The sequence below is a fragment of the Pinus tabuliformis genome, chromosome 2_2 (genome assembly GCF_031772625.1).
Source record: "Pinus tabuliformis cultivar Carrire ecotype Pingquan chromosome 2_2, CPIR1, whole genome shotgun sequence".
Lineage (NCBI taxonomy): Eukaryota > Viridiplantae > Streptophyta > Pinopsida > Pinales > Pinaceae > Pinus > Pinus tabuliformis.
Window position 1 is genome coordinate 1,316,055,485 of NC_142300.1, and position 16,773 is coordinate 1,316,072,257.

The window sequence follows — 16,773 nt, forward strand, 5'->3', positions numbered from 1 at the left end:
AGGGCCTGCCTCCAAATACTCTGTCTTTTTCTTCAATATTCGCGAACACTACAGTAAAGAATCCCTTTGACCCCAGATGAAGATCAATGCTACCTTTAGGTTTCCAATGGTATCTAATCCAAGTTTGTAAAGCTTTTTTAGTGGGCCATAGCCCCATGAATTTTCATATTATTGCATAAGTCTGCATGTGATCCCTGTGCGCTTGCAGCGTTGGATCATTTAAAACTACTTTGGGAGTGATTTCAGCTTTGGGTTTTCACAGACCCTTCTGATTTTTGTCTTTTATTCCTTATTTTTTTTTTCATTTTCCTCCTTGTCTTTTGCGCCCTCATTCTCCTTCGATTTGGTGCTTTATGTTTCCTCCTCCTTGTTTTTTCTTCCTTCCTCTGCATTACCTCTGCCTCTTTCTGGAGGTTTCTTACCCTTTTTGGCCACCGCCTCTTTGTAGGAGGGAGTGGAGCTCCCTCCTCTACGCCCATCCATGGAGAAAAAACTCTTCAGAAACATGAAACCCTAGTCACCTTCGCTACTCTCCCGCTGCCTCCAATTCCGTACACACAACAAATTATCGAATTCCATGAAACAAATAATTACATTCACACATATATGCTCCTTGTTTTATAAAATTACATTTTTATTTTCTTATTTACTTTATTTTATTATAATTTTTTCTTGGAATAACCATACATATATGCTCCTTGTTTTATGAAATTAAATTTTTATTTTCTTATTTACTTTATTTTTATTATAATTTTTTCTTAGAATACCCATGTCCTTGTCACTACTACCAAAAAAATCGACTACGCAATATACCAAAGATATCATTTATCATTTCAAAAAACTAGCAATTGCACCAGATGTTGTAAAGGAAATGTTGTAAAGCATAAATTCGAGAAGCATGGTGACATATAAAAAATCATTGAAGATAAAAATTAGTAAACAACATGCTATTCAACTGTCTTAAATCATAAGCATCAGTTTCATGTGAGCTATTAAATCCTTGAAATTGTCCATTTCTAGTGGCATATATCTGAAGTGACAATTCATTCAGTAGTGGAGAAACTTTTAGAGGTCCTTGTGACCCAACTGAAATTTGATAATCCTCACCATATTCAAAACCTTTGGGTAACAAACCATTATAGCAAAAATCACCTGAGAAATTGTTGGGTTCTACCTTTTCAGTCATATAATAATAGCTTGAACCAACTGAAATGTGAGAATCATATTTTATTTTTTGTCGAGCATAACCATACCAATTTTCACCATACAAAAACTGAGAATCCTGATTTTAGCGATAGCTAAGGTATCTCCTTCCCAAACATTGTGAAAAGAAATTCTGAGTATAGCTAGAGTGACACCACAGTTAAAAGCCAATGTTTTACATGCAAACTATTTTGGTTGTGTTGGCTATGGCACAAGGATCTCCCCTAGCAATTCAAGATCCTTATCATCATTAGCACCATTAATTCAACTTGAACCACTGAGTTCAGGCGTAATGCTAAAAAATCCATCAGATGCACCATTGCTAAAGCAAGTAAATGGTTTATTGCTTGAGAGACTCGTGCATTTACTACCATTTGAAAATGGAGTAAACAATCTTGAAGGCATAGTACTGGGAGCTGGGGAAGAGGACAAATCAAAATAATGAAGTGAAGAACTATAAATGGCATCATCTACCTTCAATGAAAGTTCAATTTTCTAGGAAAATGGATATTTTTCATTACTAATAGAGCTCAGACAATTTTCCAAAATACATTTTTCATGAATGGCAAGGAAAATGTCTGAATTATTTGAAAATATTTTATTTTTTCACTTTTTAGAATCAACTTGTTATTCTCCAGCAAATAACCTATAGGTTGGCAAGAAAAGAGTTGCAGGGATTAAAGACCATCCCCAACCAATGACTAGGGGAGCTGAAGAAACAACAATGGTTGTGTCAAATGCTAATGGTAACCTACTGCTTTTGAACCTGGTGAATGTAAACCACCATCAAGAATACAAAAATTGTAAGATAGAGAAGGCCGAGAAGTTTGAGTAGTATCTAGTGATGATAACCCCAAAGATAAATATTTTTCCCTTCCCACCTCATCTCCTGCATCCAATGCAGTACAAGTCATTATTTTCTTAAGTTCCACTCTTTTTCCTAGGAATGCAATGTATTGCCTTCATACAACTTCATTTGTATCTTTCTTCTTTCTTCTTTTCAAATACAATGAAACCAAATTGTTTCAAGACTATTATATATTTTTCCCCAGTTATTTTAACAATTTCAGATGCATCAGTGGATAATTCCAAGTCAACATCAAGGCTTGGACTCCATAAAGATTCCTCTATAGGCATCCTTGAATGCCAAGAGAGAAGGATTTTCCCCCTTCTTCAGAAGAAGATCAACACATTTACGAGAATGATTAAAAACTTGCAAAAAGTAAACCTAAATATTGATCTACCTCATCAACAACATCAACATCCACAAGTGTGAATTTTTCAGAACCTAACAAAAGGCCGCAACATTTCATCAGAATCAAGCACACATGCATATTTTAAAACTCATTTTCTAGCTTCAAAAAATCATCAGTCTCCATTGAACCATTTATGTTACAAAATACTAACAATTAAAGTTGTATTAAGTTATTAACACATGAATAAAGATACAAATGAACAAAAATAAAGTTGTAAGGAGGCAATGTAACTATCTTAGTAACAGGTATCTCCTTCATATTCAAGGTTGAATCTGAACTATTTATATGCTTGTGGGACTTTTTCTAGACCATTTACCAAGTCGAATTTGTGGCTTGCTCAAATTCTTGTCCATTGGAAGAAGGGAATTGTGAGGAAGACTCTACCTGGAACTTTTGTGGAGCCTCTGCAAAAAATTGTGAGAAATATTAAGCCATTGGAGGATTTCCAAGATGAGCAACAATTTTTGAAGTAGATACATGTTTGGAAGTAGACAAACTACTTGGAAGCATTGAATGAATCCCGCATGATTTTTGGGAATGTGAATACTTGAACCTTGTTAAATATTTCTCAATGGAAGACAAAATGAAACTTTGAGAAGTTATAATATTATCACATGCTTCATCAAGTAATTATTTATCATGTAGACTCAACGACGCACTCAGATGAATATGAAACTTGAATAGGCTTTTGATTTCTCAAACCTTTTACATTTCTATTAGCTCCATGTCTGAGCAAGAGAGAAACACATGCAAGATGGTTATTGTTCACATCATAATGTAGAGGGTTCTCTCTTGTTCTTGTGAGCATGATAATACTTCCACCATTATTATTTATTATTAATAAAAGTGCTTCAAGGTGGCCATTACCTGCAACTGTGTGAACAAGAGTTCGTCCTGTATTGTTTCCATATCTTACGATTGCACCAGCATCTAAAAGTTTTTCCACAACCGAACAATTTACACTACATCCATTGAGAGGAGTGTCATGTTTCAAAGCCCAATGTAGACCTTTATTTCCATCTTGATATGTGTCATTGATTGGAGAAACAAATGCTAACAAACATCTAGAAGTGCATCATCATTTTCCTAGACAACTCGTATCGAAGGAGGCAAACAATTATTTGAATGAGCATTCCAGCTCTGGAGAAAAAAAAAGAATACATTCTATGATTTTTCTTGGAAGTCTACAATTACTCTGTGGATCATAATTTTCCTTGCTTTTACCATATACCTTATCATAGTCCCTTTCTAGACTACCATTCTTTCAAGGTGTTTATGTTTGACTTGAATTTGTACAATATTTTGAATTTATTTCTTCCCACTAAGCAATATCTTTCCCACATTTTGTTTCAAGATTATCATTATCCATGACACCCAAAATGTTTCTAGACTTCATTATTTCTGACACGTCATTTTCCTCTAAATTAACTATTTTTACATTTCATAAACTTTTGAGATTTTTCATCCAAGCTCATAGGACGTGAAGAGGATAGTACTCTTCCTAACATATAATCAATTATTGTTTCTCTAGACTGTATATCAGATTTTAACCCTATAATCACAACATTTATGATAGACCTCCTAAGTTCTAACATGGTTAAGGGAAACTAATGGAACTAATGCTAGACCTTTGGCAAGTTTGAGTGCAAGAGTGACAAGAGTATTCTTGCAATTGCACTTGATCCCAATCTGTTTCAAGACTTTTAGATAATTTTCCCCAATTCTTTTGACAATTTTAGATGCATTAGTGGAGAAGTCTCAGTGAACATCAAGGCTTGGACTCCATAAAGCTTCCTCTAGAGGCATCGTTGAATTCCAAGAGGAAAGGATTTGCCCCCTTCTACAAAACAAGATCAACACATTTATGAGAATGATAAAAGATTGCAAAATGTAAACTTGAATACTGATATGCCTCATCAACAACATCAACCTCCAAAGGTGTAAATTTTTCAAAACCTAAAAAAAGGTATAAATGAATTTCCCTTAAATGCTACTAGTAGCCTAATAGTATTTGTCCCAGCTTCCTTCTATAGGTGAGATGAAATTTGAACTCATTATGGAAACTTTGTTTTTGATTGTCAACACCATTGATACATACATCTCAAAGAGAAAGGATGATGAGAAATCATTTGCATCTTGTATGGATGTTCACCATGCTTTTGTCATGCACCTATGAAGTCGTTTGTATTTCTATGGTCCCATCTTCGTTCTTATTTCTGAGATTGCCTACACTAAAAGTTATAGTTTTGCAAATGGTAGTAGTATTTTTCTTTTGTTTTTCCTCAGCAAACAATGGCAATTTGTTACAAAATTTCATTCTCTTTGATTTTGGCATAAAATCGGGATATGAAGTTGCTCCTTCTCAACTTTATCAAATCTAAAACATGAAGGAAGAAAAGAAAAAAAACACTTTTTCACTAGGAGACTGGGATATTCTTTCTGTGCTGGAGATATAATGAGAATTATTAAAAAGTAAGTTTTAATCTAAAATGAGAAATACACTATATTACACACTCTTGACAGAATGGCCCTCTAATGGTTCATTCTCATAAGTACTTCTCCCTCTACAAGACTAATCAAATGAACTTATCAATCTCTATAAGAAAATAAAATCTCAAGGTGTCTCCAACAACAATCAAACGAACACCTTTTTCTTCCTTGGTTGTCCCTACTATCCTTTCTCTCAAAGAATCTGAAAGGTTTGTCAATGATGAAAAACTGGCATGCAAGGACATTTGATTCAAATTATCTCCCCTCTTTGGTGGAGTGAACATAGAAAGTTGTGCTCAAGTTACTTGACATGTGGCTTCTTAATTTGTCCTATAACTCACCCACATGTGTCATTGCATCATATGACTTCTATCACTCCATTTTCTTATGCTCATCATCAATATGGTCAAATATCCCACTAATCCACTTCAATAGGCCACCTACATCCTAGCACATGCAATGCTTACCTTGGGACAACTCTAACATGTTTCCAAGGTCCCTTCTTAGATCTTCAATGCATAATATATTATTTAATAGATCCCCATTTGGCCAATATAATACTTACTTTCTTTAAAACATTTCTTGTAAATTGATTATATAAATTTTGCTTTCACCTACCTTTTATACTTTCGCCAAATGTCGAGTCTTAATTATTTATCAAACCAAAGTTTAACTTCATGCTAATGCATTTCATCCTGCAAGAGTATTAGTGGTTAACTCTCATTCATATGAATCTCTCAAAGAATCAATACTCGTCATCCAAAAGCCATAAGTCAAATATTAATCATTTTTTCATATGAAATAACATATAAAAAAATAATGCAACGTACTTATGTTAGTGCATCACAATCCCTTTACAATTATAATTCTTAACGTTCAATGCATAAATAATAAAATATTATAATTCTCTTTCTGTAATTGTAATACAAGCACTGCACTCAGATCCCAAGAGCCTTTCCATTGTAGCTTGTTCCAAAGATTTCTCATGGATATTTGGAATTTAATCTTATTTAATGTTGAGAAGTGGTGGTTGTGGAGATAGTAAATCACACTCTAGCAAGCTTTATTAAATTCTATCCTTATTCAATTGCATCTCTTCCCTCTTAACTAAGGCCTTCAAACTGTAAGTTGGCTCAAAGCTCTCAAGCTACAATGAGAACATTAGTGTCTACTAAGCATGGAGTTGCATTCCATAGCTAAGCTTCACCCACTCAAAATAAAGAGAAAACCAAAACTCTTTAAAGATCTTACTACAGTGCGCTTCAATTTGAACTGATCGTGATCTCAGTTCAAGCTCTAAGCATACCATGTTGCACTGTCTTCTGGATTTTGTCTACTAGTAGCAGAAAATAAATAAGCTTTAACTTGCCAAACGTGAGTTGGATAATGTTTTCCATCCATCTGAAACCATAATAACATCTCCTCTTGTATGCATTTTAAAACCAGTTATACCTGTAAATGGATCATAGAGAAATGTTAAAAATAAATGTAATAAGCATATCAAGAAAAGGCCCGTTTTCTCTCCACCAAGTCGATGCATCATCATATATTTCAGAAGAGCAAAATCTGAAAACTCAAGTGTCATTTCTTTACATATTGAGAGAATAATACAATGGCCATAACAAGCTGATTTTTCAAGACCATTTTAACATTAACAATTAGTATTTCCAGAAAAATTTTACTTCGCCAAAACCTGCCTTTGGAGGCACAATCTCTCAATGACAAAAGTTGGTAGTTGTCTAGAAGAAAATTAATGGCACTACTTTGACCAACACCGACCTGTGTTCAAGTATTTTTAATTTTTGTTGGGGATTTTTAATGGGAAAATCCCAAAAAAACACATAAAAACTAAAACTCCACACACACAGAGGCAGTGCTCTGTTTCCTTCACTCCAGGATCTTTTGTGCACAGGGAAGCTTTAAAAAAAAATTACAGAGGAACAGAGTATTTCACCACCATAAAAACATTTTCATTCATTAAAATATATGCCTAATACATATTCATCCTCTTTTACTGAGAGGGATTCACCAAAATACATTTAACAACAAAAAACATTTACTCTGTCTCCATATGAGAATTTACACTGCTGGAAAAAATCCCATATACATTTACTGCTGTAAAAATATTTTTACACGCTGCTGTAAAACAAAAACAAATTACATATGCATCCAAAACAAATGCGCTCCACCATTTTCTTTATGCACTGCTGTGCAAAACCACACATGGTTTTTCGCTACTCCTCAGTTTTACGATGGCCAACACCACCATTACAACCCACGAGCATATTTCATTTGGCTCGCACACTTCTCTTTCGCTGCTGCGCTCTTACATATCTCCCATGTGCAACCAAAATAACCACGAGCATATATCTCTTAACTCGTTAAAAAAAAAACATACTATACTACTATGGGTTTTTCAATACATATGGTCAACGACAAATTAAATACATGCCGTATATAAAAACTAAATGCATTACCTACACCTATGACAAAGCATTAATAAAGGTATGGTCAACCAAAACTTAGATTTACTCCACGCAACATAGTTAATGTTTGTCGTATGCAGGTTCGTATGCAGCTTCGGACAATCAACGGACGAAAAAGGTGGAGCAGATCGAACGGCGGACAGAGATATCGGGAGATCATTTTCTGCAGAGCTTTATGTCCCGAGAATGTCAGACATGGTGACGTAAGGGGACAGCCACGCGTCAACTCCAAATTTTCTCGGGCTCAAATATACGGAAAGTCCCTTTACCGGAAAGTGGCCCGAGAACTCTCAGGCGGGATTGGTGAACGGTTTCTGGCGGTTTTGGGTGAGAACGTCTGCGTTGAAATTAGATTTCAACACTCCCCTTTAATTTCAACAGCTGGGCATTCGGTCATACCCAGACACTTTCTCAAAAATTCAAAGCTTTTCTGATCCAATGGCTTTGTCAAGATGTCTGCTACCTGTTCTTGAGTCCTGCAATGTTCTAGGACAATTTCTCCATTGTTCACCAATTCTCTGATGTAGTGAAACCTTGTATCAATGTGTTTCGTTCTCTTATGAAACACTGAATTCTTTGACAATGCAATAGCTGAGCTATTGTCACAAAAAATCACTGTCGCTTTTGCCTGCTCTTGGCCTAAGCTTCTCAACATTCTTCTCATCCACACTGCTTGACATGCTGCTGCTGTAGCTGCCACATATTCTGCCTCTGCTGTAGACAATGCTACTATGGACTGCTTCTTAGAAGCCCATGAGATGGCTCCTGAACCCATGTTAAAAACATAACCGGAAGTGCTCTTCCGATCATCTACACTTCCAGCCCAATCACTATCAGTGTATCCAACCAAATCTGAATGTTATGAGACATTATATAAAATTCCAAACATTTTGGTACCTTTGACATACCTTAAAATTCTTTTTGTTGCCTGCCAATGTGCCTCCTTTGGCCTCTCCATGAACCTGGAAATTAAACTAACAGCATACATTAAATCAGGCCTAGTTGCTGTTAAATACATAAGGCTACCTACAATACTTTTGTACAAACTAGGATCAAAATCCTTGCTACTGTCCTCTCTGCTGAGTTTTAATCCCATTGCTGTGGGAGTGATCGCTGCCTTGCATTCTTGCATGTTAAATCTGCTCAATACTTGATTTACATATCTTGCTTGAGATATAAAAATTCCTTTTTCATTTTGATCTACTTCTATGCCTAAGAAGTATCTCAACAAACCCATGTCAGTCATTTCAAATTCATCCTTCATGACTGATTTAAAATTCTCAATGAGCTGATCATCATTACCTGTGAAAATAACATCATCAACATATAAGACAACAATCAAAATTTTACCATCTTTTTCTTTGATGTAGACTGTGGGTTCTCCTTCACACTTGTCGAATTCATTATCCAATAGATATGAATCTATCCTACTGTACCATGCTCTTGGCGCTTGCTTCAGCCCATAAAGAGCCTTCTTCAATTTGCATACTTTGTGCTCTTCACCTTTCTTCTCATAGCCTAGAGGCTGTTCAACATAAACCTCTTCCTTTAACACTCCATTTAGGAATGCTGACTTCACGTCCATTTGATAGACTTTCCATTTGTTTTGAGCTGCTATGGACAACACTGCTCTCACGGTTTCCATTCTTGCAACCGGTGCGAACGTCTCCTCATAATCTCTTCCATACTGCTGCTTGTACCCTTTGACAACCAGCCTTTCCTTATGTCTTTCTATTTTACCTTCAGCATTGCTCTTGGTCTTGTAGACCCATTTCACACCAATGACTTCTTTGCCTTTTGATAGCTCAACCAAATCCCATGTTTTGTTTCTCTCTATGGCATTCATCTCCTCATCCATAGCTTCTATCCATTTCTTATCTTTAATGGCATCCTCGAAATGAATAGGATCATCAACATGACAATACAAGGCAAATAAGGAATTCATTCCTTCATCATAAATGTCTCTTAGATTTCTAAACTTCTTTCCTCGTTCACTTGGTGTGCAAGTGCTTAATGATGCACCTGAGTTTCCTCCTTGTGGTGTGCTTGGAGAAGCACTTTCATTCATCCTCAATGGTGTACCTTGCTGTTCTTGTGTTGGTGCTGCTGTTTGGGGATTCATTTCAGCCACCTCCTCTTCATCCTCATCATGAGACAAACAGTTTTTAACATTCACTGTTTTCTCTATGCTTCCATCCCAAGCTTCCTCTTCAATGAATTGAACATCCCTGCTTACAAAAAATTTCTTGGTAGATGGGATATACAGCCTGTAGGCTTTGGATTCATCACTGTATCCAATGAAGATGCATTTCTCCCCTTTGCTGTCCAACTTCCTCCTTAGCTGATCTGGTATGTGTGCATAGGCCACACATCCAAAAACTCTCATGTGGGTGACTCCTTGCTTTCTTCCACTCCATGCCTCTTCTGGCACTTTGTTCATGACTGCTTTTGTAGGACACCTGTTCAGTATATAAACTGCACTATGTACAGCTTCAGCCCAATACTCATTCGGCAAATGCTTTGCCTTCAGCATGCTCCTCGCCATATCCATGATGGTCCTGTTCTTCCTTTCAGCAACTCCATTTTGTTGTGGGGTGTACCTAGCTGTAAATTGTTTATGAATTCCATTTTCTCTACAAAATTTTAGGAATTCATTGGAGATATACTCACCTCCTCTATCAGTTCTCAAAACTTTAATGTGCAGCCCGCTTTGGTTCTCCACAAGTGCTTTGAAATTTTGGAATTTCTCAAACACTTCACTTTTGTTTTTAAGGAAATATATCCAAGTCTTCCTTGTAAAATCATCAATGAATGTTAAGAAATATAGGCTGCCTGCTAATGATGGAGCTTGCATTGGTCCACACAAATCTGAGTGGATAATCTCTAAGGGTGCCTTTGCCCTTATGCTTTTCCCTGATGGAAAACTTTCTCTATGTTGTTTGCCCAATATACAACCTTCACAAAGGCTGTCTGGCTTCTCTATCAATGGTAATCCTCTTACCATTCCTTTCCTACTCAACAGGTTTAGACCTCCAAAATTGAGATGACCAAATCTCAAGTGCCATAACCAATTTTCATCCTTTGGCACTCTTTGGAAAGCCTCTTGGGTGACTGCTGCAATTTCTCCTTTGTTTTTCAAATCTGCTCTTATCCTAAGAGACAACATCCTGTTCCTTGTCATCTTCACTTCAGCAATGCATCTTTTGCTGGGTGCTATATCCATGATGGTACATACATCATTTTTAAAGAAAACATTGTACCCCTTATGGACAAGTTGTCCAATACTCAAGAGGTTACATCTCATTCCGGGGACATAGTAGACATCTGCTATGGTTTTCTTTTCTCCTTACTTTGTAAATATTTTTACCTCTCCTTTTCCCATAACAGAGATTTTACTATCAGTTCCTAGTGTGACCTCTGATTTCATATTCTGATCTAAGGCAGAAAAGAAGGCTATGTTTCTTGTCATATGGTTGCTGCAACCTGAGTCTAAAAACCATATGTCTTCACTATGTGTTTCAGCCATGTTACAAGCTAACAGGACATTTTCTTGACTGTTGTTTTCTCTTGTAACATTTGCATTTTGTCTACTGTTCATATCATGCTGTTTCTTTCTACAATCACTTGCATAATGTCCATACTTTTTCCAATAATAGCATTGAACATTCGATTTATCATACCTTTGTCCTTGAGCATGATACTGTTCTCTTTGTTGGCTGCTGCCTTGACCTTAGTTCTGATTTGTATTGCTGCCTCTTCCTTGTGCATTTGATGAGCTGTTCCTTCCTCCTCTGTTCTGGCTTCTGCCTCTTCCTCTTCGGTTTCCTCTTCCTTGACCTCTTCCTCTTCCAAAGGACATCTGGGTCTTGAAGGCTTGCTCAAGAGATGAGTTTTCATTCCTACTCAACCTCTGCTCATGTGTTATTAGTGATGCATGTAGCTCATCAACTGAATAGTTTGAGAGATCCTTTGTCTCTTCAATGGTGGTGACTATGGCATCAAACCTTGAGGGTAATACCCTCAATATTTTCTCCACAATCCTTCTGTCTTCAATGGTTTCTCCATGAGTTCTCATTTGTGTGATTACACCAATCACATGAGTGAAGAATGAGTCAATGTTATCTGACTCCTTCATGCACAGATTCTCAAAATCCTTCCTCAACAATTGTAGTTTTGCTGTCTTCACTCTCTCCATGCCTTGATAGGCTGTCTTAAGGGTTTCCCATGCTTCATTGGATGTCTTAGCTGCTGCTAACCTTGGAAACACACTCTGGTCTACTGCTAGATACAACAACATACGGGCTTTTGAATCCTTCTTCCTATTGCTCTTCAGCAGATCTCTCTCTGTTGGAGTTAATATATTAAACTCAGTTTCATCTGCTGGTTGTTAAAAACCTTCCTCAACTATTTCCCATAAGTCTTGGGAGGCAAACAGGGCTTTCATAGTTATTGACCAGTAGTCATAGTTCTTCCCATTAAACTGTGGGAGCTGGGTATTAAACATACCCATACCAGTGCTTGTGCTAGCCATTCCTTGCATTCTTATCTATGCCACTAAATCCTTGACTGTGTGTTTTAAAACAACTGACTGCTTCAACAGTAACTAACAAGATAGCTATGAAGAATACCTGAATCCTTCGTTGTCTGAGTCTTCTATCTGCCTGAGAAGTTTTGCTGCAACAACAACCTTCTCCCTTCAGCTTCTTTAACTTCTTTAAAGAGCCTAAGCCTGCTCTGATACCACTGTTGGGTATTTTTAATGGGAAAATCCCCAAAAAACACATAAAAACTAAAACTCCACACACACAGAGACAGTGCTCTGTTTCCTTCACTCCAGGATCTTTTGTGCACAGGGAAGCTTTAAAAAAAAATTACAGAGGAACAGAGTATTTCACCACCATAAAAACATTTTCATTCATTAAAATATATGCCTGATACATATTCATCCTCTTTTACTGAGAGGGATTCACCAAAATACATTTAACAACAAAAAACATTTACTCTGTCTCCATATGAGAATTTACACTGCTGGAAAAATTCCCATTTACATTTACTACTGTAAAACTATTTTTACACGCTGCTGTAAAACAAAAACAAATTACATATGCATCCAAAACAAATGCGCTCCACCATTTTCTTTATGCACTGCTGTGCAAAACCACACATGGTTTTTCGCTACTCCTCAGTTTTACAATGGCCAACACCACCATTACAACCCACGAGCATATTTCATTTGGCTCGCACACTTCTCTTTTGCTGCTGCGCTCTTACATATCTCCCATGTGCAACCAAAATAACCACGAGCATATATCTCTTAACTCGTTAAAAAAAAAACATACTATACTACTATGGGTTTTTCAATACATATGGTCAACGACAAATTAAATACATGCCGTATATAAAAACTAAATGCATTACCTACACCTATGACAAAGCATTAATAAAGGTATGATCAACCAAAACTTAGATTTACTCCACGCAACATAGTTAATGTTTGTCGTATGCAGGTTCGTATGCAGCTTCGGACAATCAACGGACGAAAAAGGTGGAGCAGATCGAACGGCGGACAGAGATATCGGGAGATCATTTTCTGCAGAGCTTTATGTCCCGAGAATGTCAGACATGGTGACGTAAGGGGACAGCCACGCGTCAACTCCAAATTTTCTCGGGCTCAAATATACGGAAAGTCCCTTTACCGGAAAGTGGCCCGAGAACTCTCAGGCGGGATTAGTGAACGGTTTCTGGCGGTTTTGGGTGAGAACGTCTGCATTGAAATTAGATTTCAACAATTTTTTAGGCCAAATTGAACTTGATGATCTGTGCCTTTAAATGCATATCTAGCTTGTGCCATCGAAACTAATATACTTTAGACCCAAAAAAAAAAATACTAAAATTTTCGTTAATTTTCATAAGGAGATCAACTATCAAAACTATTTATCACAGGCCAAGTAGTTGTTTCTCTATAGCTATCGATAATCAGTCACTAAACAAAAAACCTTTTAAATTGGGATTGGATCACATCCTCATTCTGGTTCTTCAGTAAAAATAATACAGGTCATATAAGCCTCATCGTCAACTGAACAAAAAGAGCTTCATTGTTTGTGTCCATATAGAAACCAAATTTGTTGGAGCAACAATCCCTTCAACATTCAATTTGAAATTAAAACCAGACCAAGACAAGAAAAAATATAGACAACGCATACTGAGCACTTTATGTGCCAATTCACAATCTAGTGACTTATAAATCAAATACTAAAGTGTTGGGCATCATAATTTCTTTATGCACTGGCTATAGAGTAGGGGTTTCTCTCGCAACTTTTTCCTCTTCAGCATGCCCGGGAAGCTTCATGTTTGGGGGTGCCCTAGGAATCATTTTTTCAACTTCCTTGCATGTATATATGAAAATTTTGCGCACTATGAAGCAAAACTCTTTTCCTCTCAAACAAAATAAATTGAATAAACAAATCAGAAAATGCACCAGAGAATTGGAATAACTTACCTAAAAACATGCTGGAAGAGCTTGGGAAGAATACTAAGCATTGATACTTATTGCCATGGATCATCTCCTACAAGCATCATGTCTCCTTCATCATATTTGTAGACAACCTGCCAACCTTTGTTTGCATCCTACAGTTATCCTTCAAAATTGAACATCAAATCTAGTTCACGAATAAGCTTTGTATAGCCTTCAAATTTTGTAAGATCCACAACTCTCCCAAGAAACTACCTTGCTTATGTACCTAGAGTGTAATACAAGACACATAATTTTTCAAATAAGATAGAAGACCTACGAAATTCTAGAAAATAAAAGAAGTATGAGAAGGCTGAAATTCGTAGCCACCTGACGCATTTTCATTGAAAATTTGCTGGTAACCAAATGGTGCCAATATATGTCAAAAGCTCCTAATGTTATCTCAACCTTCCAATGACCATTTTCAATTTGAAGTTCCATAATAGATAAAACATTGCAACTGGCCTCCTTTGCTCGGTTCTTATATCCTCAAGGGCCCTGTTTATAGTACTAACATCCTTGAATATGAAAAATGCAACACCAACACCTTGAGCTTATCCATTTATGTAAACCGCTAACATGCTTTCTAAATCTGCAAATCTTCCTCACTAAAGTCCAACTCAGGTTTTCATCAATTTCCTTCGTGAGTAGTTTTTTCACAAGGAAAAAAGACGAGACCCCTCTTGTGGTTGAGTGTCATTTTGTAAGAACCAAAGAACCAAAGGAAACATGAACCAGTAGACAAACATTAGTAAAAGAATTAAAGAAAATACTTTTTAAAGCCCACATAAGCCCGACTGTAATATCTGTGAAAGCAACATGATAAAAAAATACATACTAGATGCAAATTTCTAAAAAAGAACTGAAAGGAAACTCAGTTGAAAATAATTAATATTATTTTGTATTAATGGAGAAATGGTTACACAAGTTGTAACGTATCTCCTTAGTTTAGAATTTGTTCCTAGAGTTTAGGAGTTTGGTTGCAACTTCTTGAGTTCTAGTAATGTACTTAATGATGTAATTGCTCATTTGATGAATGTAGAGTGTACGGAGAGAGTTCTCTTTGTTTCAGTGCAGTCTCCAGGTGCAGTACTCACCTATGAGCTGTAACTCCTTCTTTTTCAATTCAAGTCTGATTTTTATCTTGGTATCAGAGCACAGAGTAGGGATAGCCTTATTTTTTTTTTTAGGATGCATCATTGATTACAGAACTGTAGTGGCGGTGGAGTGTACAGAAGCATTCGTAGAATCAGGTGGACTGCAGTAACACCTGAAGACAGGTCTCAGATGACTGATCATCTCTGAGCGGAAAATAGGGTTGGCGCGGTTTCGTCGCGAACAGTCGCGCCATTTTTGAGCGGAAGAAAGGGTTGGCGTTGTTTATTAAAGAACAGTAGCACCATTTGGCGCGGTTTTGAGTGATATAGTCGCGCCAGAAAGTCCTATTGGCGCGGAAAATCAAGCCTTAATCACGCCAATTTCATAAGATGCGTCGTTTTTGCTTTCGGCACAGGTATTTCGCCGTCAAGAAGCGCCAGCCTCTTTCTTTTTGGAAAATCTGCAATTTTTTGGAGATCGGAGTTGCCTGGTGGTGGCACTTTGAAATTTCAGATCTGTTCAGTGGTAGCAGATCGGAGTTGCCCGATGGTGGCGCATTGGAGTTCCTAATCTACTCAGTGGTAGCAGATCGGATTTGCCCGGTGGTGGCGCATTGGAGTTCCGGATCTACTCGGTGGCAGCAGATCGGATTTGCCTGATGGTGGCGCATTGGAGTTCTGGATCTATTTGGTGGCAGCAGATCGGACTTGCCTGGTGGTGGCTCATTGAAGATACAAAAAAAAATTTCTCAGCAAAACAGAGGTTCGGATCTGGTATGTGGTGATTTTTTTTTTAGTGTGTCCTGAAAGTGTACAGTTGGATAGACTTATTCATCAGAGGATCAGAAATTTTATCAATCCAATATGAATAACAGTATAGAATCATATCTCCACGAGTCTGGAAAACTCGATGGATCGAATTTCTCCAACTGGAAATTCAAGATGCAGACTTTACTTGAAAGTGCAAATGTGTGGTCGATCGTTATAGGAAATGAGCTGAGATCAGGATCAGCCACACAAGAACAAGATTGGGATAAAAGGGAGACAAAAGCAAAGGTCATATTGAAGATGTCCGTCAAGGACAATGTTATCCCACATATTAGAGACTGTAAATTGGCCACTGACATTTGGACGACGATCAAAAACCTATACCAGACGCAGAATACAAACCGTGTCTTGTCACTCAAAGGCAAGCTGTTTGCATTGAAGATGGAGGAGAATGAGTCCGCTGCTGGATTCATTGCTAGAGTCAAAGACCTGAAGGACAGATTGGGAGATATCGGAGAGAAAGTTTCTGATTCAGATCTGGTCACGATCACGTTGAACGGAATGACTGATGAATACCAAATGTTTATCACAGGGTTGTCAACAAGGGAGAAAGCCCCTCCATTTAAAGAGCCGACGGGGATTCTGATACAGGAAGAAGAGCGACGACAAAATTTGAAATCACAGAGCAATGACCTTGCTCTGATGGCAAAAAGGAGACAGTATAGAGGGAAGCAGCATCAGCAACCGCAGTAGCAGTAGCAGAAAGGAGCCAACACATTTCAGAAGAGACCGTTTAAAGGTATGTCTGCTAATAATTTTCCCAGCAAAAAATGTTTTTACTGTGGAAAACCTGGACATCAGATTAAAGATTGTTATAAGAGGCAGGCTGACGAAGGAAGAAACAAACAGAGAAAACATAAGGGTTACTTTGTTAAGGAAGAAGAGGATCATAACCACAAACT

At 37.2% G+C, this 16,773-nt stretch overlaps 1 protein-coding gene across 1 annotated transcript; it reads left to right on the forward strand.

Annotated features, from left to right (window-relative positions):
• The first annotated feature begins 15,907 nt into the window (after nucleotides 1-15,907).
• LOC149198375 (uncharacterized) lies at nucleotides 15,908-16,564 on the forward strand. The gene has a single exon (XM_089409036.1). The coding sequence runs from the start codon at nucleotides 15,908-15,910 to the stop codon at nucleotides 16,562-16,564; it is 657 nt and encodes a 218-aa protein (XP_089265162.1).
• The last annotated feature ends 209 nt before the right edge of the window (nucleotides 16,565-16,773 follow it).